Source organism: Mustela nigripes, chromosome 14 (genome assembly GCF_022355385.1).
Source record: "Mustela nigripes isolate SB6536 chromosome 14, MUSNIG.SB6536, whole genome shotgun sequence".
Classification (NCBI taxonomy): Eukaryota; Metazoa; Chordata; class Mammalia; order Carnivora; family Mustelidae; genus Mustela; species Mustela nigripes.
Window position 1 is genome coordinate 45662354 of NC_081570.1, and position 27912 is coordinate 45690265.

Below are 27912 nucleotides of genomic sequence, written 5' to 3' on the forward strand. Positions count from 1 at the left end.
ATAGCATTAACTGCTTCTTACAAATGACTAAACTGAGGCACAGAGAGGTTAAGTGATTTGCCCAAGGTCACACAGCTACGTGTAGCAGAACTGGGAAATGGACTCCGGCTGTTGGGCTCTGTGCTTGGAGTTTTGATAATGATGCATATTCATTCCTCTGTAACTCACACAACACACTTTTAAGAGTAGCTTCTCATGGGAGCACTGTTCTAGGTGCTGATGGAGCTGCTTGCTGCTTTGGTCAAAGGGAAATGGGGGGCCTGGCTGAGCCCACTCAGGTTTCCAGTGTTACCAAAATGAAGTTTAAGGTACTTTGAGGAACCGTAGGAGTCTGCAGAGCACAGCTTGAGAAGCCACAGCTTAGACCAGCAGTAACATCTTCCAGAGGATGCCATCTTTGCTTTTCCAGTGTTCTTTCCCAGAAGCTGCCTGCCTTTTCGATTTAGGTACAATATCCTGATCCAGGAAGAAGCCCAGAGCGTGTATGATGCCAGGTATTTTGGGGGCCAGTGTGAGACAGTCTACAATGGGGAATGGAGGGAGCTTCGATATGACCCCGCCTGTGAGCATCTTTACTATGGAGAGGATGAGAAGTACTTCCGGAAACCGTACAACATCCTCATGTACCACTTTGTGGTAAGTCTGCACAGGGCGCTTGCAGGCCACTGCAGGGTGCGGGCGGGGAGGGAGAGAGGCCAGTTGCTGGCCATGGACTGCTAGCTTCCGGAGATTCTATTCTATTTCCTGCAGAGTTTGCTGGTGGCTGAAGCTCCCTTTCTGTCTGCCCCCACACATGCTCCATGCTGAAGGTCACTGACAGGCAAGGACGGGGCCGACGAGAGGCAGAACCGAAGTGTGGCCGCCCACCTGCCACATCTTGGCTCCATTCCATAATCAATGAAACAGATTCGAGGTCCAGTTCTCTGCTAGTCCTATTTCCAGTTGTGCTTTGCTAGAATAGAAGGATTTGAGACCTTGAGCAGCTCCCTGTCCCTCCCTGGGCCCGCTGTATAAATTGGGGATCAGGACAGAAGGTAGCTGGGCAGGGCTCTGAGCCCAAGGTCCCCATCTCATCAAGGGCAGCTTCTCACTGGTCATCTTTCTTTTTCTTTCTTTCTTTCTTTCTTTCTTTCTTTCTTTCTTTCTTTCTTTCTTTCTTTCTCTCTCTCTCTCTCTTTCTTTCTTTCTTTCTTTCTTTTTTAAAAAAATTCCAGTACAGTTAACATACAGTGTTAGTTAGTTTCAGGTGTACAATATAGTGATTCGACCACTCCATACAGCACCTTGTGCCAATCATGATAAGTGTACTCGTAATTCTCTTCACATCCTCCCCCACCTTCCCTCTGTAACCACCTGTTTGTTCTCCATATTTAAGAATCTTGTTTTGTTTTTCTCTTTTTTCCTGTATGCTTCACATGGTATTTGTCTTTCTCTGATAACTTTCCTATCTTGGTTTTCCATATGGGATTTTGTTTATAGAACGGTTCTGCTGTTGAGAAGTGTTTGCAAGATGTGGATGATCCCTAAATCTTCTCCATCTCTAAAATTCTGTGGTTTCCTGGGCAGTCAGAGCACCCCATGGCTCATGACCAGTTCCAGAGCACCCCATGGCTCATGACCAGTTCCAGACCATTCCTTCCCATGTCCCTTCCCCTCTGGGTAAGAGGGACACACAGACATCCCTGGGTGCTTACTATGCCCCAGATCGTATACCTCCATACAAAGCCTCTCATTTAATCTCACAACAATATAAGGAGGTGGAGATGATCACCGCCCCATTTTAGAAAGGAAAAACACACAGAGACTTAGAGGGATAAAGTGTCAGGCTGAAAGGTGGACTGCACTAAGTGGCAGAGACAAGATTCAAACCCAGATCTAGCTCGGCAGAGCCCAGCTCTATGTCGTTTAGAAGGGAAGAGAGATTATAGACATTACACGCATGTAGTCATATGCATTCTATCTTTACAGAGAGATGGTAGGATTCAAGGATTATGGACAATTATTAGTCATACTCCCCCTCCCCCAGTTTTCTCAAGGGAAGGCCAAGGCCAGGTTTATAGGGTCCCCCCACCACCCACTGGGCTTCCACTACTATCATCAAGCCTATGGTAAGCCTAGGAGAAAGACACAGACATCGCCATTCCCCTAAACCCAAGGATGGTCTGGGGATTACGTGTCCGGCAAGACAGACGAGGCTATGTTGCACAACAAAGGATTCCAAAATCTCAGCGCTTTAAAGCAACAGAGTCCTATGCTATGCTTCCGTCCAAAGGTGGAAGGGGAGCTCATCATCACAGACACTTGGGACCCAAACTAATTAGGCTCCATCTAGACACATGCTCTTGTGATGGCCAAGCAAACCACTCATGTGCTTAACCGTTGCTTTCTCAGCTCAGGCCAGGCACAGGACCATGCCTCAGTCCAAGCTGGCAGAGACATACAAGCCTACTGCCTGCCTGGAATGAAAGAATCCCACATATGGGGCAACATGAGAGCATAAGTCTGCCTAGAGCGCCCCCCACCGGCTCGGCTTCCTTGCTCCTTATCTCCCAGATCTGCACCCAGATGTGGCTTTCTGGATGCCTCCATTGCAGAGATGGGCCTCTTTCTCTACGGGAAGGACGAATCAATTGGAAAAAATCCATACCCAGAACAATATAGCATTTTATCAGAATCATGAGTGTGTGTGTGCGTATTTAAATAAATATTTCAGCACTGCCACTAAGCGATACCTAAACTAACTGCCGTATTTTCAGCATTTTCGTGAGTGAGCATCAGTCGGATGCCTGGAGTAGCCTTTTTTTTTTTTTTTTTAAGATTTTATTTATTTGACAGAGATCACAAGTAGGCAAACAGGCAGGCAGAGAGAGAGAGGAAGGGAAGCAGGTTCCCTGCTGAGCAGAGAGCCCGATGCGGGCTCCATCCTAGGACCCTGGGATCATAACCTGAGTCGAAGGCAGAGGCTTTAACCCACTGAGCCACCCAGGCACCCCTGGAGTAGCCTTTTAACATAATTATCGATGATAATCTGCTTTGTGATATTTTACAGAGCAAAGATTTAAATACTAAGCACAAATCAGAATATAACTGTGTGTACAAAGCTAACATCTGTTTGCTCCTTTTCAGGCTCTGGCAGACACCAGACTCTCCTCAGAGCTGCACGAAGATGCACATGACCTCCTTTCTAAAGTAAAAAATGACATATCAGTGTCGGCCGGAGTGACTGCAGGTGTGGGCCCCGTAGGCAGTCCTGTGACCGTGGATGTGGGTGCATCTGGGTCACGAGGCTCTTTGTTCTTGAAGGAGTTAAACAAGTATAATGAGAAGGTATTACAGCATAATGCCTGTGTCAAACAGTATTCCATAATCTACACGGAACATGTATTACCTTAATTGTATTAAAAAGTACAGTAGTAATTGAACCTGCATTTGCCTGGGTAATTGGAAATGTCTGATCAGTGGTAATCATGTTTGTTTTTCTTATTATGCTTTCACACACAGAATCATCACAAAGGGAATAAAACTGAATGATAAGAGGAGAACTCTTATCACCTCACCCCATTCTTTTTCATGGTTACCTGGAGCAAACAGGGAAATACTTAGAATAGTAATGTCTTAAAGAGAAACAGCCAGGCCATGTAAACTAGGTTGGGAAGAACTCGGAAGCAAGCCTTGCTTTTCGGAATAGATTAGAGGACTGGTATGCTCCGTCCATCATCCATTGGTTCATCAAATGTTCACCACTAACTCCCTACTAATCTGAGCGACCAGGCAGTGCTTCCTTGAGGAAGGGACATCCATCCACCTAGACTGGGGTCTAGCAACTAATACAGGTTGTCCTGACGAAGAGAGGCGGGAGTCAGTGAGGGGTGCTCTGGGCCTGGGAAACAGCAGTGTGCAAAGGCCTGGAGATGACAGATTGCCTCACACTAACGGGATAGCAAGGCCTTCAACCAGCGGATGCATAGGGTGGGAAGGAAGCGTAGGGAGTAATGAGGATGGAGGAATCGTCAGGAGCCCGAGTGGTATTTACTGAACTGATTCAAAGTATACCGAAAAGCCGCAGCAATATTGATACCAGCACTGTGGATTTAGCTGGGGCTCAAAAATTATTCTGGATGATGAAAATGAAGGACTTATGAAAGTTAACTTATTTAACAATATAAATTACGTTCTGGAGCTTTGCCACAAGTCAGCTGTCACTCTGAAGGGAAAGTATTGTTCTGAGATCCGACTATCACATGGTCATGGGGACTTTTTTCAAGGCAGATGGTCTTTTCAAAATTTCACTATCCATTGGGATTAAGGTTTACTTGGAAATAATGCCCATACACAGCCCTCTTCCTCTTAATCATTTTTGTTTTTGTTTTGACAGAGAGAGAGAGAGAGTGAGTGAGTGCACGCACAAGAGAGCCTGAGCAGGGGAAGGACAGAGGAAAAGAAAGAGAATCTTAAGCAGACTCCACTTCCAGTGTGGAGCCTGACGTGGGGCTCAATCTCACAACCCTAAAAGCATGACCTGAGCCAAAACCAAGAGTCAGACATTTAAGTGACTGAGGCACCCAGGTGTCCCAATCCCCTGCCTCTTAAACCAACTCAATATGACCCAAGTCCTGCCTCTTTTTTACTATCTCGGGAGCCTGCTTTACTTTATTCCTTAACAGTGCAAGATTCCCACTAGAACATAAAATCCATCATGGCAGGGACCTCTCTCTCATTCAAGATCACATTCTCTGCTCCTAGCACAATGCAAGTGACTACAGGCTCCTACATGTATTTGTTCAGTAAGTTACATCAATGGATAAGGCTGGCGCTTCCTGCCATGTCATCAAAAATACTCCTAAGCATAATTGTAACTGGATACTGAATGCTTGCATGGGAGGTTGCTTCATACAGTGCCATAATTAGAGCAGGGAGGCATGCAGAGGTGACAATGGACTGGGGCTAGAACAGAGTGACCAGCACCATGAACCACACTGCAAGGACCAATCCAGATGAGAGCTGAGGAGAAGGGCACCTGAACAGGGGCGGTGAGAACAGAGACATAGGCATGGGAAAGACAGCCAGGCACACCTCAGTGTTTCACAGATGCTTGTAAAATAGACTACTAATAATGTATTTATGCTCATGTGTTTATATGTAAATATACATATTTCCCACAGCTACTAAATGCTACCTTTCACGTTATGTTATATAGTAAAATATGGCCTCTCTTTCTTCTTTTCCCTTATTCCATGGTGGTGGTTGCTGGCAGACATACAGCTTCATGAGAATTTCCACAAAGGTGCAGACTGCTCATTTTAAGATGAGGAGGGACAATATTATGCTGGATGAAGGCATGCTTCAGTCATTAATGGAGCTCCCAGAGCAGTACAATTATGGCATGTATGCCAAGTTCATCAATGACTACGGCACTCATTACATAACGTCTGGATCGATGGGCGGCGTTTATGAATATATCCTGGTAATTAACAGAGAGAAAATGAAATCACATGGTAAGTAGAACAAAGCTTTATGCAAACAGCAGCCAATGCATACGTCAGGATGTGGTTTGCAGTTTTCTGAGCACTGCGTAGGAGCCGTGCATGATCTCCTGGGGGACAGCAGGGTAAGGTAACAGGCATAATACTTGTGTAGAAGGTGGCACAGTGCAGTGCTGCAATTACAGAAGGGAGATATGTGGAGGTGGCAATGGACTGAGGGCAGAACAGGGAGAGAAGAACCAAGAAGAATGTTGAGGTAGCCATCCCAGCTGAGAGTATTACTGCCTACGGGGAACTGAGGTCCAGAAGGGCGCAAAGACTAACTAAGAAGTATCACAAACAAGATTTGAACTCAGACTTGTCTGGTTCCCCAAAACTGTGTGTTTTCAATGACACTACTGTTAACCTTCTTGATAACAAATGGCATTTGGGGTTTTGTTATTTAAAATGTTAAAACTTACAAATATAGATTCTTGGTTAACGGAACAGCTATATAATCGGTCTGTGATGCTAGAAACCTGGAGCCATCCCAGATCCCTCCCCTTCCTGTACCCTGCAGATCTCAAAGAGCCTTTGTTATGGCTCCAGAGCAGCCCTCACCCCGCCCCGTTCCTCTCTGTTCACTCTTACAGGGTTCGACTGGGTTCCCACCTATCACTTCCCGCTGCTTTGGCTCTTAAATCTAGGGGAGGGCCCACCTCTGCAATCCACTCTCAAAACTGCTCCCAGAAGGATCTTTCTACTTTATGGATACAATGATATCCCTTATTTGCCTAAAATGCTGAATGGTTCAACTCCCTAGCATGGCATCAGGAGTTTTCATGGTCTTATGCCAAATGGCTAGAAAGGTGATTCTCAAAGTGTGGATTTTAACTGCAGCATCAGGATCAGGGAACCTGTTAGGAATGTAAATTCTCAGGACCCCATCCAAAATCTACTAAATCAGAAACGGGTGGAGGACCCAGGGCTCTGTATTTTAACAAGCCCTCCCGGTGATTTTGGCGCTCACTACGGTTTGAGAATGACTGACCTCGTCAATGAGTGAGTAGAAGGCTGAGAAATTGATACCTATTTCAAAGCAAATTCCCAGTTTCAAGAAGGGTCCCTGACTGCACCAGCCCAGGCTGTCCATTTCTTTCCTTTAGCACATTCACATAAATTCCACACTCTTTAATCTTCAAAAGAAAATTTTCCAAATTATAATATTTTTCTCATCTAGATAGCAAGATCTTTGAAAGTAAGGATTAGGTCTGACACGTATTTATCTCTTTAACTCTCAGCACAACATTAAGTGTGTAGTGAGTGTATAAAACAAGACATGGAGTTTGAAAGGGGGCGTTCATTTAGATTCCTGGTGGGGCCATTTGTTAATTCATCCATCTATCCATGTATCCATTTCTTTATAATTCAAGTATCTCTTGAGTCTCTATTATGTACTTGCGTTGGAGATACGATGGTGAGCAAATTCAAACATGGTCCCCACCCTCCGGCAGCAGAGTACTTCCTTCCTAACAGCAGGTCTTAAAATCAATGTCTGGATCACTAACAACATTTTACCCAACAACAACAAAGAAGAGACTAGAGAATATCCTAAAGGTTTACAGGTAGTGAATAGAAGTTATTGCTTCAAGGAATCTTTTCCAGCTATACCCATATGGAGTCATGACACAAAACCATGGATGATAGGTCAATATAAAAAAGGAGTTTTATCAACTTTTTAAAGAATCATTCAAAAATGTAAGAAAGGAAGCACAGTACACATTTGTTGAGGACCTACTAGGTTCCAGTGCTGTTGCATACATTCTCATTTCGTTTTCTTGACAACACTTGGAGGTCGGTATTATCCCAGTTTTAGCCCATAAATGCTGGGGCTCCTCAGGGAGGTTAATTACTTTGCCCAGGGCTGCAGGAAGCTGGCATCAGAACCCTGGACCTATGGTCTTTCCACCATGTGGTCCTGGATAGAGCCTTTCATTTGGGCTCTGTCTTTGGTGTTGGATTACTAATTAATTGTCTGGGGTTTCTCATGGCCCCTCCTCTTTAAAATCTGTGAGGCAGAGATGGGCTTCCAATGTGGTTAATATTCAAAAGGAGCCCACCAACAAATTGTCCCAAGGATAATTACCTCAGCTCTGTTTATAGAAAACCATATGTCGATAATAGCACAATTTGCTATTTGTGAAGAGCTGATTTTCTATAAATCCGGAAAGTTAGTGTTGCTTTTCTATAAATATGGAAATGTGCTAATCATCACCTCATCTGCTGGAGACCGCTAATAAATCAGAATTCCATTTACATATTAACCTACCAAGAACAAAAATATCTACCTTCTTTCCCTCTGACAAATAGAATCATGAACACCCTTCTCTCCATGTTTCATATTTGTCTAGTTTCTTCTTTGTCTCTGTCATCCTCCGTCTATCCTTTCTCTTCAGGTGATTTTATTTCTCTGTCTGTCCTCTTTGTTACTGTCTTTTTCTGTGTATCTTTGATCCATATCAAATAATAATATTTATATTCTCTAAAGTGTTTGTCTCTAAGAAACACACCGTGTGGTGTACATGCATGTCCTCAAAGAGATGAGCTTGGTATGGAGCGATTTAAGTGAACACACTGGCTGGTTAGCTCTGGAGGAATCTTTTGTCCTTGGATTTGCCTCAGATCCTCTCTGGGTTCATCCCAGAGGATTTACAAGGCTGTTTCCTTCTAATGTATCCTTTAGATAAAATGCTTCTCCCTCAAAGGCAGAGTGAAACCATGCATCAAAAATAAAAGGATGCCTTATAGTTTTTAGTGTACAGGTCTTGTAAAAGTCTCTGAAATGGCAGGACACTGATGAAAGAAATTGAAGAAGATACAAATAAATAGAAAGATATTCTGTGCTCGCAGAATTCAAAGAATATTGTTAAAATGTCCATGCTACCTGAAGCAATCTACAGGTACAATGCAATCCCTATCAAAATTCCAAAGACATTTTTTTCCAGAGAACTAGAACAAATGATTCTAAAAATTGTGTAGAACCACAGAAGACCCCAAATAGTCAAAACATTCTTGGGAAAGAAGAACAAAGCTGGGGGCATAGCACTCCCTAGCTTCAAGCTATACTACAAAGATAAAGTAATCAGAACAGCATAGTATTGACATATATACTGATCAACAGAACAGAATAAAGAGCCTATAAATGAACCCACAGATATATGGACAATTAATTTATGACAGAGGAGGCAATAATATCCAACGGAGAAAGAAAATTCTGTTTAATAAACAGTGTGGGGGGCACCTGGGTGGCTCAGTGGGTTAAAGCCTCTGCCTTCAACTCAGGTCATGATCTCAGGTCCTGGGATTGAGCCCCATATCGGGCTCTCTGCTCAGCAGGGAGCCTGCTTCCTCCTCCTCTCTTTCTCTGCCTGCCTCTCTGCCTACATGTGATCTTTGTCTGTCAAATAAATAAATAAAATCTTTAAAAAAAATAAATAGTGTGGGAAAAACTGGACCACTGTTTTACACTATATACAAAAATCAGCACAAATGGTTTAAAGACTTGAATGTAAGACCTGAACCATAAGACACTTAGAAGAAAATAGAGGCAGGAAACAATTGGTCTTGGCAATTTTGGGGGGCTCTAATTCCAAAGGCAAGGGAAACTAATGCAAAAATGAACAACTGGAACTAGGCCAAACTAAAAAGCTTCAGCACGGTGAAGAAACATTGACAAAATGAAAAGGTAACCTACTAAACGGGAGAAAATATTTGCAAAATATATCTGATAAGGGGTTCATATCCAAGTTATATAAAGTACTGATACCACTTAAGAACAAGATGATAAGTCAATTAAAAAGTGGGCAGAAAATCTGAAGACGTTTTTCTAGAGAAGACATACAGATGACCAACAAGCACATGAAAAGATGTTTGCCATCACTAATTATTAGGGAAATGCAAGTCAAAACCACAATGACATATCACCTTATAGCTGTCAGAATGGCTGTTATCAAAAAGACATAAGGGTGCCTCTATCTTTTTTAATTAGTATTTCCATTCTCTTTGTATAGATACTGAGTTGTGGAATTGCTGGATCATGTGGTAACTCTACTTTTGGAGGAAACCCCATATCATTTTTGCATATTTACCTTTTTTTGATGAGAACTCTTAAGTTTTATTCTCTTAGCAAGTTTCAATGATATGATACAGTGTTATCAACCGCAGTCACCATGTTATACATCAGAACTTGGTCATCTTATAATTAAAAGTCTGTACCCTTTCAACAACTTCTTCTTATTTCTCCTACCCTCAGCTCTGGTAATCGCTTTTCTGCTCTTGGTTTCTATGAAGCTGATTTTTTTTTTTTTTTTGGCTCCTCTATGCAGTATTTGTATGTCTATGTCTACCTTATTTCACTTACCATAATGTCTTCCAGGTCCATCTATGTCATCATAAAGGACAGCATCTCCTTTTTAAAAGCTGGGTAATATTCCATTGTATATCTGCACCACATTTTCTCTATCCATTCATCTGTTGACTTAGATTGTTTCCATATTTTGGCTAATCTGAATAATGCTTCTATGGACATGGGAGTACAGATATCTTTTCTAGATAATGATTTCATTTCCTTCGCATGTGTTCGCAAAAGTCGAATCAATGGATTGTCTATTTTAATTTCTTGAGGCGCCTCCGTTCTGTTTTCCATGGTGGCTGTACAAGTTGACATTCCCACCAACAGCATACAGGGTTCCCTTTATTCCACATCCTCACCCACATTTGTGATCACTTATCTTTTTGATAATAGATGTCCTAACAGGTGCGAGGTGATTTCTCACTGTGGTTTTGATTTGCATTTCCCTGATGATGGCTGATGTTGAGCATCTTTTCATGCCATTGGCTGTTTGTGTATCTTCTAATCTTCCAAAGATCTGTGCAAGAAGAGGCTTCCTTACTTCCACAGATGAAGGAAATGAGGCTGAAAAGTTCTATCATTAGTAAGTGAAAAATACAGGAGCTATTTTGAGTTATAGTCCAGGCTTCTCGCCTCTTATCCAAGCTGCCTTTTTCCAGACTCACAATCTGGGAATAATTCTGACTTCCTCTCTCTTCACACGTCTCCTTAGTCACCTCCTCGGTACCTACGCGTTGGGTCTTCCTTTCCAGCCTCATGTCATTGCTCACTGGGTTATGCCATATTTTCTCTGTCAGTTCCCTCTATCCATGTTGACAACATAAAATGAGAAAAGTATCAGAGATTAGCGGATATTCCATAAACACCTTTGGAACAAACATGGTAGTGGTCCGCTCTGGACTCCTTTTTTGTGGCTAATGTAAATAGGTCCTAACACATCTGTTTCAGCTTCTGTGCCCTTTGTTTCTCAAAATGTAACAGGAAATACAGTGTTTTATCAATATCAAAGAATCTAAGTAAATCTGATTGGAAACTTTTATCAGGGATGCTGTAATGGAAACCATGCATGCACTAGACAGTAAATGAATGGTCCTCAAGACTCTAAGGTTCATGATTATATGGATTTTGACCATATTGCAAGACTCTGCAAAGACCTTAAGGAAAATGACTTCTGCTGATGTTTTGCCTATGAAGGAAACCAGCAGCACTGTCTGGACCTATGAAAGCAGACAGCGTGGAAGTAAAAATATTTTTTCCAAATGAGATAACTTTGCTTTTCATGTAGGCACTGACATCAGAAAGCTAATACTTTATGTCTCAGAGTCTCAGTTTTCCCATCACTAATATGGGACAATAAACTACTCTAAAGGCTGTTAGAAGAATTACTCTAGGTAATATTTTTTAAAAGCACTGATAAGTAAAACACGGTCCAAACAGTAGTTACTATTATAGATTCCAGTTGAGGTCAGTTAGTCGTAAAGTCATGTGATCAAGGAGTTACTATGTGGCCAAGTAGTTACTATTACAGATTCCAGGTGGGGTCAGCAAGTTGTAAAGTCATGTGATCAAGAACTACAGAAGGAAAACACATGCTAGTGTCATGGTAACAAGGAACCTAAACTTGGGAGTCAGACACATCTGGGTACACATCTTGGTTCCACCGGTTAGTAGCTGCATGGCCTTGATCAGGATACACAACTTCTCTAAACCTCAGTTTTTCAGGACCCAATAGGAATGATAATCAAGGTTTGTCGAAGCAAAATTCTAACTGCATCTTACATGTTAGTATTTAGATATTCATCTCCCCTCAAATGAAGGATAATAGTAGCATAGCACCGTGGTTGAACACATGGGCTCTGTCACTTACTAGCTATGTGATCATGGGCAGGTTATCTAATCATTTTAAGTCTCAGTTTCTTACCCTGTTAAGCTGGAAGAATTCATGGCATTTAACTCACAGAATAGTTATGAAAAATGCATGGACATATGCACAGAAAATATTTAATACTGTGCTCAGCCTCTAACAAGCACCCAATAAATATCAATTGTTGGAAAAGTTTCTGTTTCAGAACCTTTACCTGGATTCAAATCTCATCTCCACCATTTATTAGCCTAGTGACCTTCAGACAAATTCATTATCCTCCTTGTGCCTTAGTTTTCTGTTCTTTTAGATGAGACAGTGATAGTACCTACTTTATAGGATTCTTGTGAATATGAAATGAAACTATTTATGTGAGCATGTGGCCCAGCACTTGGCATATAGTAAGAGTTAAAAGACATTACCAGGGGCACCTGGGTGGCTCAGTGGGTTGGGCCACTGCCTTCCGCTCAGGTCATGAACTCAGGGTCCTGGGATTGAGTCCCACATCAGGCTCTCTGCTCAGCGGGGAGCCTGCTTCCCTCTCACTCTCTCTGTCTGCCTCTCTACCTACTTGTGATCTCTGTCAATAAATAAATAAAATCTTAAAAAAAAAAGACATTACCAGTAGTTGTTGTACTACGGTGGTTTCATTACCACATGCTTTATGTTGTTCCCAGCTTTTCAGTTATTAACCCTATAATGTTAACTGCCCTCTCATCTGTAAAGTGAGGATAAGATCGCCTGTCTCATAGGCCCTGCAACTGGTCAGCTCTGAAACACTGTTCAAATAGAAAGGAAATCATTATCATTGTGTCCAGCCTGCAGTGGCCAATGTTTTTGCTGTACATTTGGAGCCTCAGCAATCATGCCTTCTCCCCCACCTGCCCATTTTTTGGATCAAGGTCATTCATTTATGTCCCTGGTACTTCATCCTGTTTTGGAGGGACTGCCTCTCTCATTCATCAAGGTCACTTTGAATTCTCATCACTATCTTTCAAAGTGTTAACAACTCGGCCCAAATCAGTGCCTGTGTTCCATCATTCCTCCCTTTGATGGAAGCCAGATAACAGTGACCCTGGGAAAGACCCTTCCAGCAAGAGCACAGTACATTCTTCCTGCCACTGTGGGTGGCATCCCCTTCCAGCCAGGGGCCCTGGACCAGCTAGCTGGTCTACCACCTAACTCACAGGGTAGAAAAAGCCACAGAAACACAATTAAAGCTCACTAAAGTTCATGTCAATTCTAGTACATGTGATGCCAAAGTGAGCATTGAAGTTGATGTCAGTTATAATTCCACATGCTCCCCCTCCCGGCCTCCCCCCTTCCTTTACTTACTCATTCCTTCAGTTTTTCATTCAACATTTATTAAGCACATAAACATGGTAAGCGCTGTCTAGATACCACATGGTTGCTCTCATCAAGGGTGTATAGAAGGTAACAGTGCTTCTCTTTGTCATAATCATCCAATTATAGTCAGAAATGATTTATTGTGTAGACAACCAAATTGGTTGCCACCTAAAATGAGTTAATTTTTAAACTTTATTGTACTTAGAGCTAACTGAAATATTTGTGTTTTTTTAAAAGATTTTATTTATTTATTGATGCAGAGAGAGAGGTTACAAGCAGGCAGAGCAGCAGGCAGAGAGAGAGGGAAGCAGTCTCCCTGCTGAGGAGGGAGCCCAATGTGGGGTTCGATCCCAGAACCCTGAGGTCATGACCTGAGCTGAAGGCAGAGGCTTAACCCACTGAGCCACCCAGGTGCCCCTGAAATATTTGGTTTTAATAAAATATATTTATGTATAATTAACTCCTGATATTGGTAAAATACTCACATCTAATATTCCAGATAATCTTCATAATACCATATGAGGAAGTGTATTAGTATTTTCCCCAATTTTATGGAGAGAAAGCTGAGATCCAAAAAGCCTAAGTAAATCAATCAACAGGATTCAGTCAGTATTGAATCAACATTTTCTGGCATAGAGTTTGTATATTGTCCAAATGTTTATCCTCCCCCGCTCACGTTTTCTCACACTTTCTATCATTCATTCTGATACCATATACGAGAGGCTCAGGCTCCAGCAGAGGTGACAAGACCGTCAACATTAACTGAGCATTTTACTGTGTGGCAGACACGGAGTTAAACACTTTAAGCATACTGTCTCATTTAATCCTCAGGAAAGACCGGAAGAAGATCCTATAATCCCCAATTTACAAATTAAGAACTGAAGTTCTGTGATGTTAAATAACTTGCTCAAGGTCATGGTGCTATTCATTGGTGGAACCAGGGGTCAAACTCTGTGATATTAACCAACATGCTGTGTCTCAGAGATGTTTCTCCTGGGATTTTTCAAACTTCAGGTCATAGCCCAGTAGTAGATTGTAAAAGAAAGTTAGTGGGTCACGATGAGCATTTAACAAAACAAAACAGAGTAAAACAGGTTGGGAAATATCTGAGTGCTTCAAAGTAAGATGAAGTATTGAAACTTGTTTGTTTTTTTGTTTTTTTGTCTTTTGGATATGTGACATTTATTTTCAATTTGTTAATATATGTTTTACTTTTCTTTGTGACTTTCCCCTTTGGCCACTGCATATTTAAAACTCTTTCAATTTCTAAATACTTGGAGATATCTTTGTTTTATATTTTTAAATTGAAGTATAATTGATATATATTAGTTCTGGGTGTATAACAATGATTTGATATTGTATATATTGCAAAATGATCACAACAAATCTAGGTGCCTTCCCTCCCCTTATGTAGTTATAAATATATGTAGCTTATGATGAGGCCTCTTAAGATATTCTGTTAACAACTTTCAAATATGCAATCTAGATTATCATCGAAAATCACTGTACTTCATTTTATAATTGTTTGTACCTTTTACCTCAACCATTTTTGCTCCTCACCTGAAAATAACCACCGATCTGTTCTTTTTTTTTTTTTCAGCATTAACAGTATTTATTGTTTTTATACCACACCCAGTGCTCCATGCAATCCGTGCCCTCTATAATACCCACCACCTGGCTCCCCCAACCTCCCACCCCCCGCCCCTTCAAACCCCTCAGATTGTTTTTCAGAGTCCACAGTCTCTCATGGTCCACCTCTCCTTCCAATTTCCCCCAACTCCCTTCTCCTCTCGAACTCTGCATGTCCTCCATGCTACTTGTTATGCTCCACAAATAAGTGGAACCATATGATAATTGACTCTCTCTGCTTGACTTATTTCACTCAGCATAATCTCTTCCAGTCCCATCCATGTTGCTACAAAAGTTGGGTATTCGTCCTTTCTGATGGAGGCATAATACTCCATATGTATATGGACCACATCTTCCTTATCCATTCGTCCGTTGAAGGGCATCTTGGTTCTTTCCACAGTTTGGTGACCATGGCCATTGCTGCTATAAACATTGGGGTACAGATGGCCCTTCTTTTCACTACATCTGTATCTTCGGGGTAAATATCCAGTAGTGCAATTGCAGGGTCATAGGGAAGTTCTATTTTTAATTTCTTGAGGAATCTCCACACTGTTCTCCAAAGAGGCTGCACCAACTTGTTTTATCTGGATGTATGTGGACTGGATCATGGAGTAACGAGTATTGCTTAGTTTCCAGGATAGTAAAGAAAGCATTAAAAATACCATCTAGTATGTTCCACTGACTATAGATACATACTTCATTACTTTAAATAAAGGAAAAATCACAAGTAACCATAAGGAAGTCATTAGGAGGTTTATTAGTTGAAGTTCTAACTAACTGGTTTGAGAGAACAATATGAGATAGAAATTTATTCTAAAGAATTGGCTCACACAATTAGGGAGTCTGACAAGTCCCCAGATCTGTAAGTGGCAAGCTGGAGATGCAGGAGAGTTGACAGTTTATTTCCTTCAAAGGTTGGTAGGCTTGAGACCCAGGAGGAGCTGATGTTTCAGTATGAATCAAAGGCAGGAAAAAAGCTGAAGTCCCACCTTGAAGGCAGTCAGATAGCAAGAGTTCTTTCTTACTCAGGAGACGATCAGCCTTTTTGTTCTATTTGGAATGTCTACTGATTGGGTACGGCCCACCCACATTAGGGAGAACAATCTGCTCTACTCAGTCTACTGAGTAAACGTTGATCTCATTCAAAAATACCTTCCCAGAAACACCCAGAATAATGTTTAACTCAATATCTGGACATAACCATGGCCTGGTGAAATCAACCCATAAAAGTAACCATCACAGGAAGGCAGACAATGTAGAAAGTTAGAGGGAGATGTAAGTAATCATTGCCAAGACAGGCCTGGAAAGTCTCATCTATTGAGACAGTTTATCCAAATGGCAGTGAGAGATGGGAGTTCTAACTGAGCTCTGTGGTAGGCAGCACCAAGTGCTGCCATGAATATCGTCTCACTCGTGCTTCTTGGCAATGCTATTTTTTGTCTTATGGCTGTCCCCATTTTACAAACAAAGAAAACCAGGCTCTGAGAGCTATGATGTCATGTCCAAGGTGAAACCACTGTCTAGGAGCAGGGTGAGGTCCAACACAAGGACTTCTAACTCCAGCTCCATGCTTCTTGGGGTCTATCTGGATATTTTATTTCATTTACCTTTTTATTTTTTCACTTCTTTTTTTTTGAAACAATAAATAGGTTGTGATGGCTTTGAAATTATTTAAATCAGGTTTTAAAAATTACTAGAAGAGGATTATACTCAATACTCTTTCCTAAACGCAGTTTGGGATCACTTTGACTTGCTGATCAGGAACTGTTACTGACAGAATTGTGAAGGGTTCCCCTGCCCAGCTTGTGGTTGTGTGTTCTGAAGCTTAGGTACAATCATGGGGCCAGGAACAAGCTCAGTGTGCTGGCATGTATGACACTCAAAGAGGTGAACCTCAGAGCCTTGATGGCCAGAAAAATGGTCTAAGCCAGTAATGGCAGCTGGCTTCAATAGCAGATGCTAATAGGATTATGACCCAGGACAGGTGCTCATCCCAACAGTGCTGTGATCAATTAGTGATGGGGAACAAGGTAATGTGGGCTGTGCATGTTTTATTCCTGTAAGAGAATGAGACAACGCAGCCCAGATGATTAAGTTGTGTACGCATAGTCACTGGGGTAGGATGAATGTGCAATTCAAGTCCCTCAGATTCTCATGTTTTCCACATTTATATATTATTGCTGTTTCTTGCCTATAATTCCCTTTCAGAAAGGTACTGAGTAGAAAACAACATTTTTCCTTCTTATCCAAAATAGGAGGTAGGAAACACTTAATCTCTGAGGAGAACCCTTCTCCTAATCTAATCTCCACCCACCCACCCATCCATCCATCCATCCCTCCAACCACGCATCCAGTCAACGAGAACCCATGATCAAGAGATGAAGGACACAGCTCCATGCCCTGGAGAAATGTACTGTTAGTTGGGGACTCAGAAAAATACAATGTGAAAATGCTCAAATGAAAATAAATACAGTAGAAGCACAAGGGAGAAAGCAACCCTCCCTTTCCTGCCCTCCCTTTTTCTAGACTCCAAAGACATTCAAACCTGAACTTCCAAAATTTAGGAGTAGGAGCTTGCCTAACACAGAAGGGAGCTAGGGCTTTCTGGGCAGAGCGTCTCATGAGCGTGACTGAAGCAGCAAATGGGTGGGGGTGGATGGTAGGAGACGTGTGTCCAGGTTCACCCAAAGGTCGCACTCTGTTGTAGAGGACTTGCCCGTGAGGCCAGTGTGTCAATGACAGCGATCCTGTGGCTGAGTTAGAGCAGGAAGAGTGATAATATCAGTAACCTGGAATTGGAGTCAGTGTTGGGCTCCAGAGAGCCACAGAGAGAATGCAGTTTCCGGCATGACAAGTTGCTGGAGCCAAGCGGAGGTGACTGTTGAGAACAGGAGGGTTCCTGGCCCTGGATAAGATGGTCAGTATTCAAGGGAGCATGCTCTGGCCCTGCCCAGCCCTCTAGCCCCATTACTCAGCACTGGGCTGTGCTGTACTATGCTTTTGTGGTCCCTCTACCTAATCGCACCCTCCTCCTCCTCCCTGGGGCTTTCTAAGAATGAATGTGCTGTTTCTTCTACCTGGATTTCTGCTCCCCCCCCCCATACCCTTTTTTCTCCACCTGGCCAGGGCTTATCCATCCTTGGTCTCTGCTTAGATAGGACCCTTCCAGGCAGATTTTCTGTCTCTATAGTTTTGGGTCGGGAGGCTTCTTAGGTACTTCAGTGCACCTGGGATTCAGCTAGATACACCACACTTTGCCCCTGCCTGTTTCCATCATGCATCTTGTTAACGAGGTGTTCCCAGAGTTTTGCACATAGGCGGAGGCTGGTCCACAGCAAAGGCTCAGTGTCCTCCTAGCAAGAGAGGCTGAGAATCCAAGCCATTTATGCTGGGTCCTCTCTGGAGCTTTCCGGCACTCTGCAGAGTCGGGGTAGATTTCTAAAGACTCGGGCTGGACTGGACAGTGCAAAGGGTAAGCTGGGCCAGAATCTGATTGTGAACGGTCTTATATTTATGGCTAAGCTGTCTGGCCTGGCCCAGAGGGTCTTTTGCTGTGCCTGCTAACCAACCAGTCACCCTGAACAGACAGGCACTAGATTCTAACAGGCTCCAGGCTTTATCCGCAGTTACCATGACAACCAGACTTCATAGTGATGGATGGTATTGATTGACTGACAGACTCCTGATGTCTTGGCTTTGTCCCCGTCCCCCCTAAGTCATTTACATACACATGGAACTGAGACACTCTCGACACCATTCTCCTGATCTTGCTCTGATTTTGAATTTCCACCTCTGTCACTGAAACAGCCCCAGCCTTAAAGGAGAAAAAGGTGTGATCATGTCAAAATTACCCCCAGAGCCACACTTGGCCTCTCTCCCATAGGTGATATAATGTGGCATGGAGGAGATGGGCTTTGGACACAGACTTTGGTTCAATCCCGGTTCTATTTACTTAGTCTATCATTTTGGGCAAGTGACTTCAACTATTTAAGGCTCTGTTTAGTCATCTCAAAAATGGGAAAAATTGTACCTGTTATGGAGAAATGTGTGAATACGAAACGGGATAGCACATGGGAAAGATTTACCTAGCACATAATAGGTACTTACCAAATGTGGGTGTTTTCTCAATCTTCACTTATTCATGGCACAATCCAGAAATGTGGATTAAGAAAATCTGATTTTTGGGACGCCTGGATGTCTCAGTCAGTTAAGTATCTGCCTTCGCTCAGATCATGATCTCAGGGTCCTGGGATTGAGCCCTGTATCTGGCTCCCTGCCCAGTGGGGATCCTTCCTCTCCCTCTCCCTCTGCTCCTCCCCCCATATGTGTGCTTTCTCTCTTGCTGTCAGATAAATAAGTAAAATATTTTTAAAAAAATATCTGTTTTGACAAACTCCTAAGGTTCCACTGTTCCGTGATTTTCCAGGCTCAGCATCAGGGACCAGTAGCCCAGTCTATGGATACTGTCACATTCAGGGCAGTAGTCATAACAGTAATGCTTGACCATTACTGCTGGTTCTGAGCCAGGCACCACACCAAGCATCGTACACACTACAGCTTAACTCACTTAAACACCACAAACAACCCTATGAGGTAGGTACCACAAAAGCTACCACCTTATGGATGAGAATCCTGAGAATACAGAGGTTAGACAATTTGCCCAGATAGTAAGTGTGCAGAAGTGAATTTGGCTTAGGCAGTCTCTGTCCCAGAGAGACTGAGAATCTCTGCTCTACTGACTCTTGTCATGGCTCCATCAGCCAGCCATTTGAATAGATATGTATGGCCAAAATCGTCCAGAAGGGCCAGAGTCTCTGAAGATACCTGTCAGTAATCAGGAGGGAAACACGAGACTACAGTCCCAACATTGCCCATTGGGAGCATGGATTCCTTTCTCTGAGCAGCCTTGTACAATGGGGTGATCAGGGAACCCAGGGCTTGGGGGGCCACTGTTCCTGTGCCACACAAGCAGCATTTCTGTGCACAGTTAACACTGCTGTGATGCCTTAAAGCATGTACTATCTTTGGGTGTAACACACCGTACATCGACCCTGACTCTTGGGCCTGTTTGTTATGGCATTTGAGGCAAGCAACTTCACAATAATAGTGAAGATTCATTGAACACTTAATTGTGTCCAACACTGTTTTCTGGGACCCATGTGGGGAAACTATCACTCCCATTTTACAAATGGGGAAAATAAGGCCCAAGGAGGTTCAGGTAACTCATCCAGTACTACTAGTGAATGTAAAACCCTGACTCCAGAGTTCAGATTCTTAACCACCATAATTACGGCTTTTTCTTAAATAGAGAAATCCTCCTGGCTCCCTAAGACTGTTGTGAGCCTCCAATGAGATAATACAGATGAAAATGCTTTACAAAATATCATCTCCTAATCAAGTGTGAGATATTACAAAGATACGATTTGTATCATTAGCCAAAAAGGAGATCTAGGACTACTGAAACATTTCAGAGGCATTGTCTAGATTGGGTGGAATCAGCCCATCCCTGAGCACTCCTGGGGGCTTGTCACATGCCAGGCTCTGTGCCAAGACCTGTAAACCCAAGAGGCAATTTTATAAGTTTGTAGGATAATTGGAAGAACAGACCAAGAAACTGACAGTTGCTAAGGTCTGCTAAATACTATGCTGGAGGGGAGCTGAGGGATACACTGGGGGACACACAAAGATTCTGTGGGGACACAGACTTGGCCCTTGGGAGAGAAGGAAGGCTTTCTAGAACTGAGTGGGAGAGGAAAAAGCATATGAAAGGCACAGAGGTACTTACACTGCTGTTCTTGGGCGGTTGGGAAGAAGCGTGAGTTTTAATAGATAAATAGCAGCCTAGAGGGAGCAGGTGAAGTTAGCCTACATTTCCAAGCTCAACAATCATCTTTTCCAATGTTATGGAATAAAATAGGCTATATGAGTCTTTCCCTTTCCTTCTGAAGCTGTCTTTGGAGGTAACCAATGTAGCAAAGCAACAAAGCAAATAGATCACAGCAACCTGCATGACATTTGTTTGTTGCAAAGAGATAAATAATGTATTACACCTGCTGTTTTCCACCTGATGCTTTTCATCTGAGGAGTGACAGACTTGTGGCCTTCTGGCACCTCAGAAGTCAAGCTTCCTCGTTCTGCCTCTGAGCCACACTGATGGAGCCTCTCCAAAGAAGGGTGAGAACAGCTCTCAGACCTGTAGCACTGCCAAGACCCGGTGGAAAGGAACAGTAGACACGGAGGCCAGAGACATGTCCTCTCGGTTCCTGGCCCGCCAGTTGGACATCCCAACAGTTCTTCTCAGGTTCAGGCTAGAGTGGGAAGGAACCCAAGGGCTCCCAGTACCTGCCCCACTGATTGCCCTCTCCCTCTTTTGTACTCCTGAGTTTAGGTCAGGTTGGCCTTTCTGAGCAGAATCTTGTTACTAGAGACACAAGACCTCCACATGGTCTCCCTCTGCTTCCAAAGTGCCCTCTTTATCTGGCTAATCCCTACTCATCCTTTCAGACTTGCCTCTGATAGCCTTCGTCTGACCTCCAAGGAAGGCTCTTCTGACTATGCTGGCCTCTTTCACACCTCTCCTCGCACAGGGCAGTATTTGTTCTCTTCCACTTCTTCACACTTGCCTGTGAGCTCACGAAGAGCAAATGCTCTTTCATCCTTATTTCCCGGATGCCTGGCACACATCATTAAGTACTTATCACGCTTGTTTCAAATGTTCTCCAGGTGTTCTGGTGTGTTCTTAAAGTTTCAGAATCATGGATTTAGAAGAAACCTTCAGAGACCACAGGTCAACTCTTCAAACTCACTATGCCCCATTCAAGCAAATAGTCTCTCCTTGGTACCCTCCTAGGATGGGGAGCTCACTGCCTCTATGAAACAATTCAGATTTCCTTGGCCTGTGACCATGATGAAGATTTATTTTATGCTGAGCTTAAATCTGTCTTCCTGTAGTTTCCGCCCTCTGGGTCCTAGTTCTTGCCTTGCAACCATGCAAGTAAGCCTAACTCCTCTTCCTCAAGACAATCCTCTGGAGAGCTGAATCTAGTTCCACAGATCTCTCTTAGAGAGAGAACTTTCCTCTCTTGTTCAGGTGAACATCCCCATCCCCTCAAACATTCCCAAAGGATATGGCTTTGAATTTCTTCACCCTCATGCTACTCTTCCCCAATCATTCCCTACTTGCTTTTTTCATTCTTTAGTCTTTCTGTGATAAGAACACTTAACATGAGGGCCGCCTGGCTGGCACAGCTGGTTAAGCATCCAAGTCTTTGTTTCAACTCAGGTTGTGATCTCAGGGTCCTGAGATCGAGGCCCCTTAAGGCTTTGTGCTTGGTGGGGCATCTGCTTGAGATTCTCTCTGTCTCCCTCCGTCCCCTCCCCGTTTGCACATGCATTCTCTCTCTCTCAAACAAATAAATAATTTTTTTGAAAAGAACACTTAACATGACATCTACTCTTTTCACAAATTTCTAAGTGTACAATATAGGCTTCTTAACTATAGAGACAATGTTGGACAGCAAATCTCTAGAACTTCCATAATTGAGACCTATGCCCATTGATTAGCAATTCATTTCCCTTCTCCCCCCTCCTGCCAGCCACCATTCTATACTCTGAGAGTTGGACTATTTTATATACCTCCTATAAGTGGAATCATGCATGTTTGTCCTTCCTTATTTATTTCTTTTAGCACAATGTCCTCAACATTCACGTATGTTGTTGCATATGGCCGGATTTCCTTCTTTTTTAAGTCTAAACAATGTTGAGCAAAAGTCGTCTTTCCTTATTTCCTTCTAAAAATGTGGACTGTAGAACTTTGTATCAGATTCTGGGTTTCTCTAAGTTACACACACACACCACACACACACGCAGATTATCCCCTCCTTTACTTTATTGATTATAATTTTCCCCTGGTTTTTTACCTGGTTTCATTGTCTTCCTGAGCTGGAAGTTATCCAAAACTCCACAACCTTTTCTCTTGCTTTCTAAGCTGTGCCCATTCCCTATTGTGTTCACACATGGTATTTTCTCCCTAGGGAAGGAAGTTATAGCTTTCCCAACTGAGCCTCATTTTGCTATTCTTGGTGTGTCTATCCTTCCAAACCTTTTGAGGGCTTTTTCAACCCTGATTCTTTACCTGAAGGATCCTTGGCTTTTCCTAGTTATCTCTTATGGGTGGAGAAGATGAGCCTGCTTGCCAAGTCCATATCCAAGGCATTGACAAAGGCATTGACTGAGACAGGGCCGAGGCCGGTGCTCTGGGACAGGCCACCAGGGTTCTCTGTAGAACCATGCTATTCAATATCTGGTCCCAGATGTGCTGACAAGGAATCATCTGGGTCATCTGTTTAAATAAAGATTGCTGATGACTCAGAAATAGAGCATTAGGACTCATAGAGGTGGGGCACAGGAACCTGTATGTTTTATAAGCACTACAGATGATCTCACTGTGTAGCCGGGTTTGGGAACCTCAACTCTAGAGTTCACTGAGTTCAAGACCCCGACACAAATGCTGGTATGATATGGTCCAAGCTGACATCGAAGGAACCCATGGGGTGGAGCCATGGCTGATCATTGTTTGCTTCTATAAATACATGTGACTTATGAACATGGATTTGAACCATGTAGGCCCACTTATATGTGGATTTTTTCCAATAAATACAGTATAGTACTATAAATGTATTTTCTCTTATGATTTTCATAATGCCAGTTTTTCTAGCTTACTTTACTCTCAGAACATAGTATATAATACACATAATATACAAAATATGTGTTAATCCACTGTTTATGTTAACTGTAAGGCCTCTTGTCAATAGTAGGCTATGAGTCGTTAAGTTTTGGGGGAGTGAAAAGTTATACTTAGATTTTCAGCGGTGTGGCGGGTCAGCGTCTCAAACCCCGGTGTTGTTCAAAGGTCAGCTGGTATAGTCACTCCACCACTCAGGCCACACACCCATCTGGGCAAGTGCCACACAATTGCTCCAGACCTTTCTCTGTTCCCTCTCCCCTCCCCCTCCTCTGTTTTTTACTAGATGGATGAAGCAAGATGTGTATGGTTCTGTGTTTTGGCTTTCAGTACTAGTTTCAAGTCTTGGATCTTGGCACGGCATTTGACCTCCTATGCCCACCCCCCACCAAGCTCACTGGCCTTGGTTTCCCATAGGTCCTCGCAGACAGCTCTGATCTGCGTCCCACCCTACCTCCCATAGCTTCTGATGTGAGACCCTCTCCTAACCCTCCTATATAGAAAAATGACACTCTTGGGGTGCACCTTAGTTTTTGCTTAGTATGTACCCCAACCCTGCTAGCTTCTCAAGGATGAGATTTTGCTTATTCAGATTTTCATCATATTCCTATTTAGTTCAGAGTGTCTGCACTGCCTAACACAAAGTGATGGGGATGGTACCCAGTCAGCGTTCACTAAATTTTTCTGAGAGCAGAATTCTTTAGTTGGAAGTGATAGCTGGCATTAATGAAAATATCACAGGCTTCTAAGCAAGATGGACTTGAGTTTGAATCTCAGCTCTACCGTTTCTTAGCCATGTGGCCTTAGGTAAGATAAGTCACCTATATAAACCAAAGGCATCTCATCTAAAAATGAGAAGGGTGGGCTGGGTGTCCAAGGATGCTCTCAGATCTCTCACATCTGAAGATTCTGAAGTCGCAGACCTTCCCTTGCTGGCTGGTACCCAACTTTGGTGTTCTTGGAAGGAAAATCTTTGCACTCAAGTGGTCCTGCTCAAATCAACAGGCTGTGGCAGACCTGCGTGAGCATGAGGGCCCTGGAGGTGCCCTCCAGCTACCCCTCACCCCTGTAATCAGCCTGCCCTGTCACCGTAAGCCGGCAGCCCTCCACCACCATTCCCCTTGTAATCCCACTGGCTTCTGCCTGTGAATGCTCTTCCCCACTTTTGTTTATCACCGGCAAAGCATTTTTTAATCAAAACAATTAAATATGCTAAATCTTCCTCAATTAGTAATGCATTAACGATTAAAAGTACTCAAACAGAAGTGGCAGGAGAAGCCCCGGGCTCAGTGCTGAGTGTTGGTGCTCGCAGCCTCACAGCGTCCCGCCTCCCAGGCCCTCCCAGCTCAGGAGTGATTCAGAGATCCAGGCACAGGGGTGGGGGCAGCGGGTAGTGGCACAGAGGGGCCTGGAGACGGACAAATCCAGCCCCTCTCTCCATAAATAGGAAAACTGCAGTCCAGTGTGACCACAGGAGTTTTCTCAACTCATACAGCATGCCTGGGCCTGGGATTTGTTTAGTTCTGCTTTTTAAAACCAGAACATGGGTCCACAGTGAAGGTGTACAACACGATGAGATGATTGATATACATATACAAAGGGAAATGATGACTACAAGTGAAGCTAGTTAGCCTATCTTCTCACACAGTTCCCTTTTCCGATGTCTATGGGAATCTACGTTCTTTACAAGTGTTCAGTACTCCCCATGATATGATGAACTGTCTTCATCAGGCTGCACATCAAAAGTCTCTTCTTATTCATCTTACAAAACTGCAACTTTGTCCTGTTTGACCAGCATCACCCCCCACGCCCCCTCACCTCTGCATCCCTGGCAACTGCCTTTCTAGTCTTTGCTCCCATATATTTAGTTGGCATTTTTAGAGGCTACATATAAGTGAGATCCCGCCATTTTCTCCTTTTTGTGTCTGGTTTACTTCATGCCAGCATGATGTCCTCCAGGTTCATCCATGCTCTCGTAAATGGCAGGATCTCTTTTTTTTAAGGCTGAATAATCATATATATAGATAGATAGACAGATAGATAGATATAGATATATCTATATATATATCATATATAATAACCTTATACACATAATAGTCACATACATACACACATATATGTGTGTGTACACACATACACACACACACTATAACCTCTTCATCCATTTATCCAAGTGACTGGAATTTGAATTCAGGATTCCTGACTTCTGAGATTTTTTTCTGTCAGGAGCCTGTGCCACAGGACTGCTGGTATATATTTATTCGCTCACTTGTTTCATTCATCAATCACTTATTCTGAAAATGGTTACTGAGCGCCTTCTCCACAGGAGACACTGTGCTGCCATGCTGACAAGATAGTGAATAAAGAACAAATCTTTGACCTCACAGAGTTTGTAGTTTGACAGTGACACAGACTAGTAACTTGGTTACTTGATACTTCTTTGAAAATATTAGATCTGGGACGCCTGGGTGGCTCAGTTGGTTAAGCAGCTGCCTTCAGCTCAGGTCATGATCCCAGCGTCCTGGGATCGAGTCCCACATCGGGCTCCTTGCTCAGCAGGGAGCCTGCTTCTCCCTCTGCCTCTGCCTGCCATTCTGTCTGCCTGTGCTCGCTCTCTCCCCTTCTCTCTCTCTGATAAATAAATAAAATCTTTAAAAAAAAAAAAAAGAAAAAAGAAAATATTAGATCTAATCCATAGCTCAATTGAATAAACAATGAAAATTATTTTTCCCTTGTGGTTGCCATAATAATACAGGGCTGGTAATAATTATTGTATAATTGCAGTTAAAAGTAACTCACACCAGTCAGAATGGCAAAAATTAACAAGACAGGGAACAACAAGTGTTGGAGAAGATGTGGAGAAAGGGGAATCCTCTTACACTGTTGGTGGCAATGTAAGTTGGTGCAGCCACTCCAGAAAACAGTATGGAGGTTCCTTAAAACATTCAAAACAGAGTACCCTATGACCCAGCAATTGCACTACTAGGTACTTACCCCAAAGATACAGATGTAGTGATTCCGGAGAGGTACCTATTCATAGGAACAATGTCCACAAGAGCCATACTGTGGAAGAAGCCGAGATGTTCTTCAACAGATGAATGGGTAAAGAAGATGTGGTATATAGATACATGGAATATCTTTCATCCATCAGAAATGGTGACTACTTAACCATTTACATTGACATGGATGGAACTGGAGGGCATTATGCTGAGCAAAATAAGTAAATCAGAGAAAGACGATAATCATATGGTATCACCCATGTGTAGAATATAAGAAACGGTGCAGAAGACCATAAGGGAAGCGAGGGAAAACTAGATGGGAGGAAATCAGAGAGGGAGACAAACCATGGGAGACTCTGAAACATGGGAAACAAATGGAGTTGCCGAAGGGGAGGTGGGTGGGAGATGCAGTAACTGGGTGATGGGCATTAAGGAGAGCACGTGATGTGATGAGCACTGGGTGTTTATGCAACTGATGAATTGTTGAACACTGCATCTGAAACTAATGATGTACGATGTGTTCACTAATTGAATTTAAATTAAAAAAAATAATGACATTTCAAAAAATACAAACCCCTTCAGAAAACCCGAGCTGCAGATAAAGCTGGACTCTGTAGCAATGGTCAGTACCCTGCCCTAGTTGACTTTTCTAGCCTTACCTTGCCAGCCCAGTGAAGGGCTGGAAGCCCAGCTCTGTTCACTTACAGAGTGAGGGATTGTGACAAAATGACTTTACTGCTTTGAGAATTATGCTCCTCATCTACAAGATTCAGGTTCCTCCAAGGGACCCCAGATGTAGACAAATATGGGGACTGCTAATGCGGGACTCAGTTATTATGGGGCCAGAAGGCAGGCAGACTGCCCATGGAGACCCTGTCATATAACAACACTCTGGCCTTTCTGGGGTACAAAGAGAACCTGGGCAAAAAAGAATTGTGCAAATATGATTGTTCATGTCCGCACAAAACACATTGGTAGCTCTGAGGAAAGAAGGAAGTATTCTGATCCAAATCTGCATCATGCAGAACATATTTGAACTAGAGCTTGAGTAGACCTTGGAACAATGGAAAAAAGGGAGAAAGGAAGGGGTACTGTATGCAAAATGGCAGAGTGAAGATGGTGCCAGTCACAGGCCAGGTTCTGTGTGAGGAGTATATGGAGATGGATGAGGCAGAACCCCTGCCACAAGGAGCCTCAAGGAGAATATGCAAAGGAAAGGAAACCAAGCTTTTGAGCAACCAGTATGTGCAGTATACGTTCCTTCTCATTTCGAGAATTATTTGGGTTTGAACCTCATACAAGAGACTATTGAAATTGAAATTGGGTTAAAGGACTGGGATCTCAACCTAGATCTGTTGGACTCTAAAATTAAAGCAAGCTATAACTGCTGTGAGGGAGTTGTTCTATAGTCACTGTCTTTTTTGGATTTTTTTTGGCAGAGTTATCAAAATAGATTTTAT

At 43.0% G+C, this 27912-nt stretch overlaps 1 protein-coding gene across 1 annotated transcript in view; it reads left to right on the plus strand.

Annotated features, from left to right (window-relative positions):
- C8A (complement C8 alpha chain) overlaps window positions 1-27912 on the plus strand; it is a 65186-nt gene that overhangs the window by 26793 nt on the left and 10481 nt on the right. The window contains exons 5-7 of the mRNA XM_059374885.1: window positions 447-636; window positions 3127-3327; window positions 5255-5495. Of these exons, the coding sequence (XP_059230868.1) occupies window positions 447-636; window positions 3127-3327; window positions 5255-5495 (632 nt within the window). The remainder of the gene's footprint in view (window positions 1-446; window positions 637-3126; window positions 3328-5254; window positions 5496-27912) is intronic.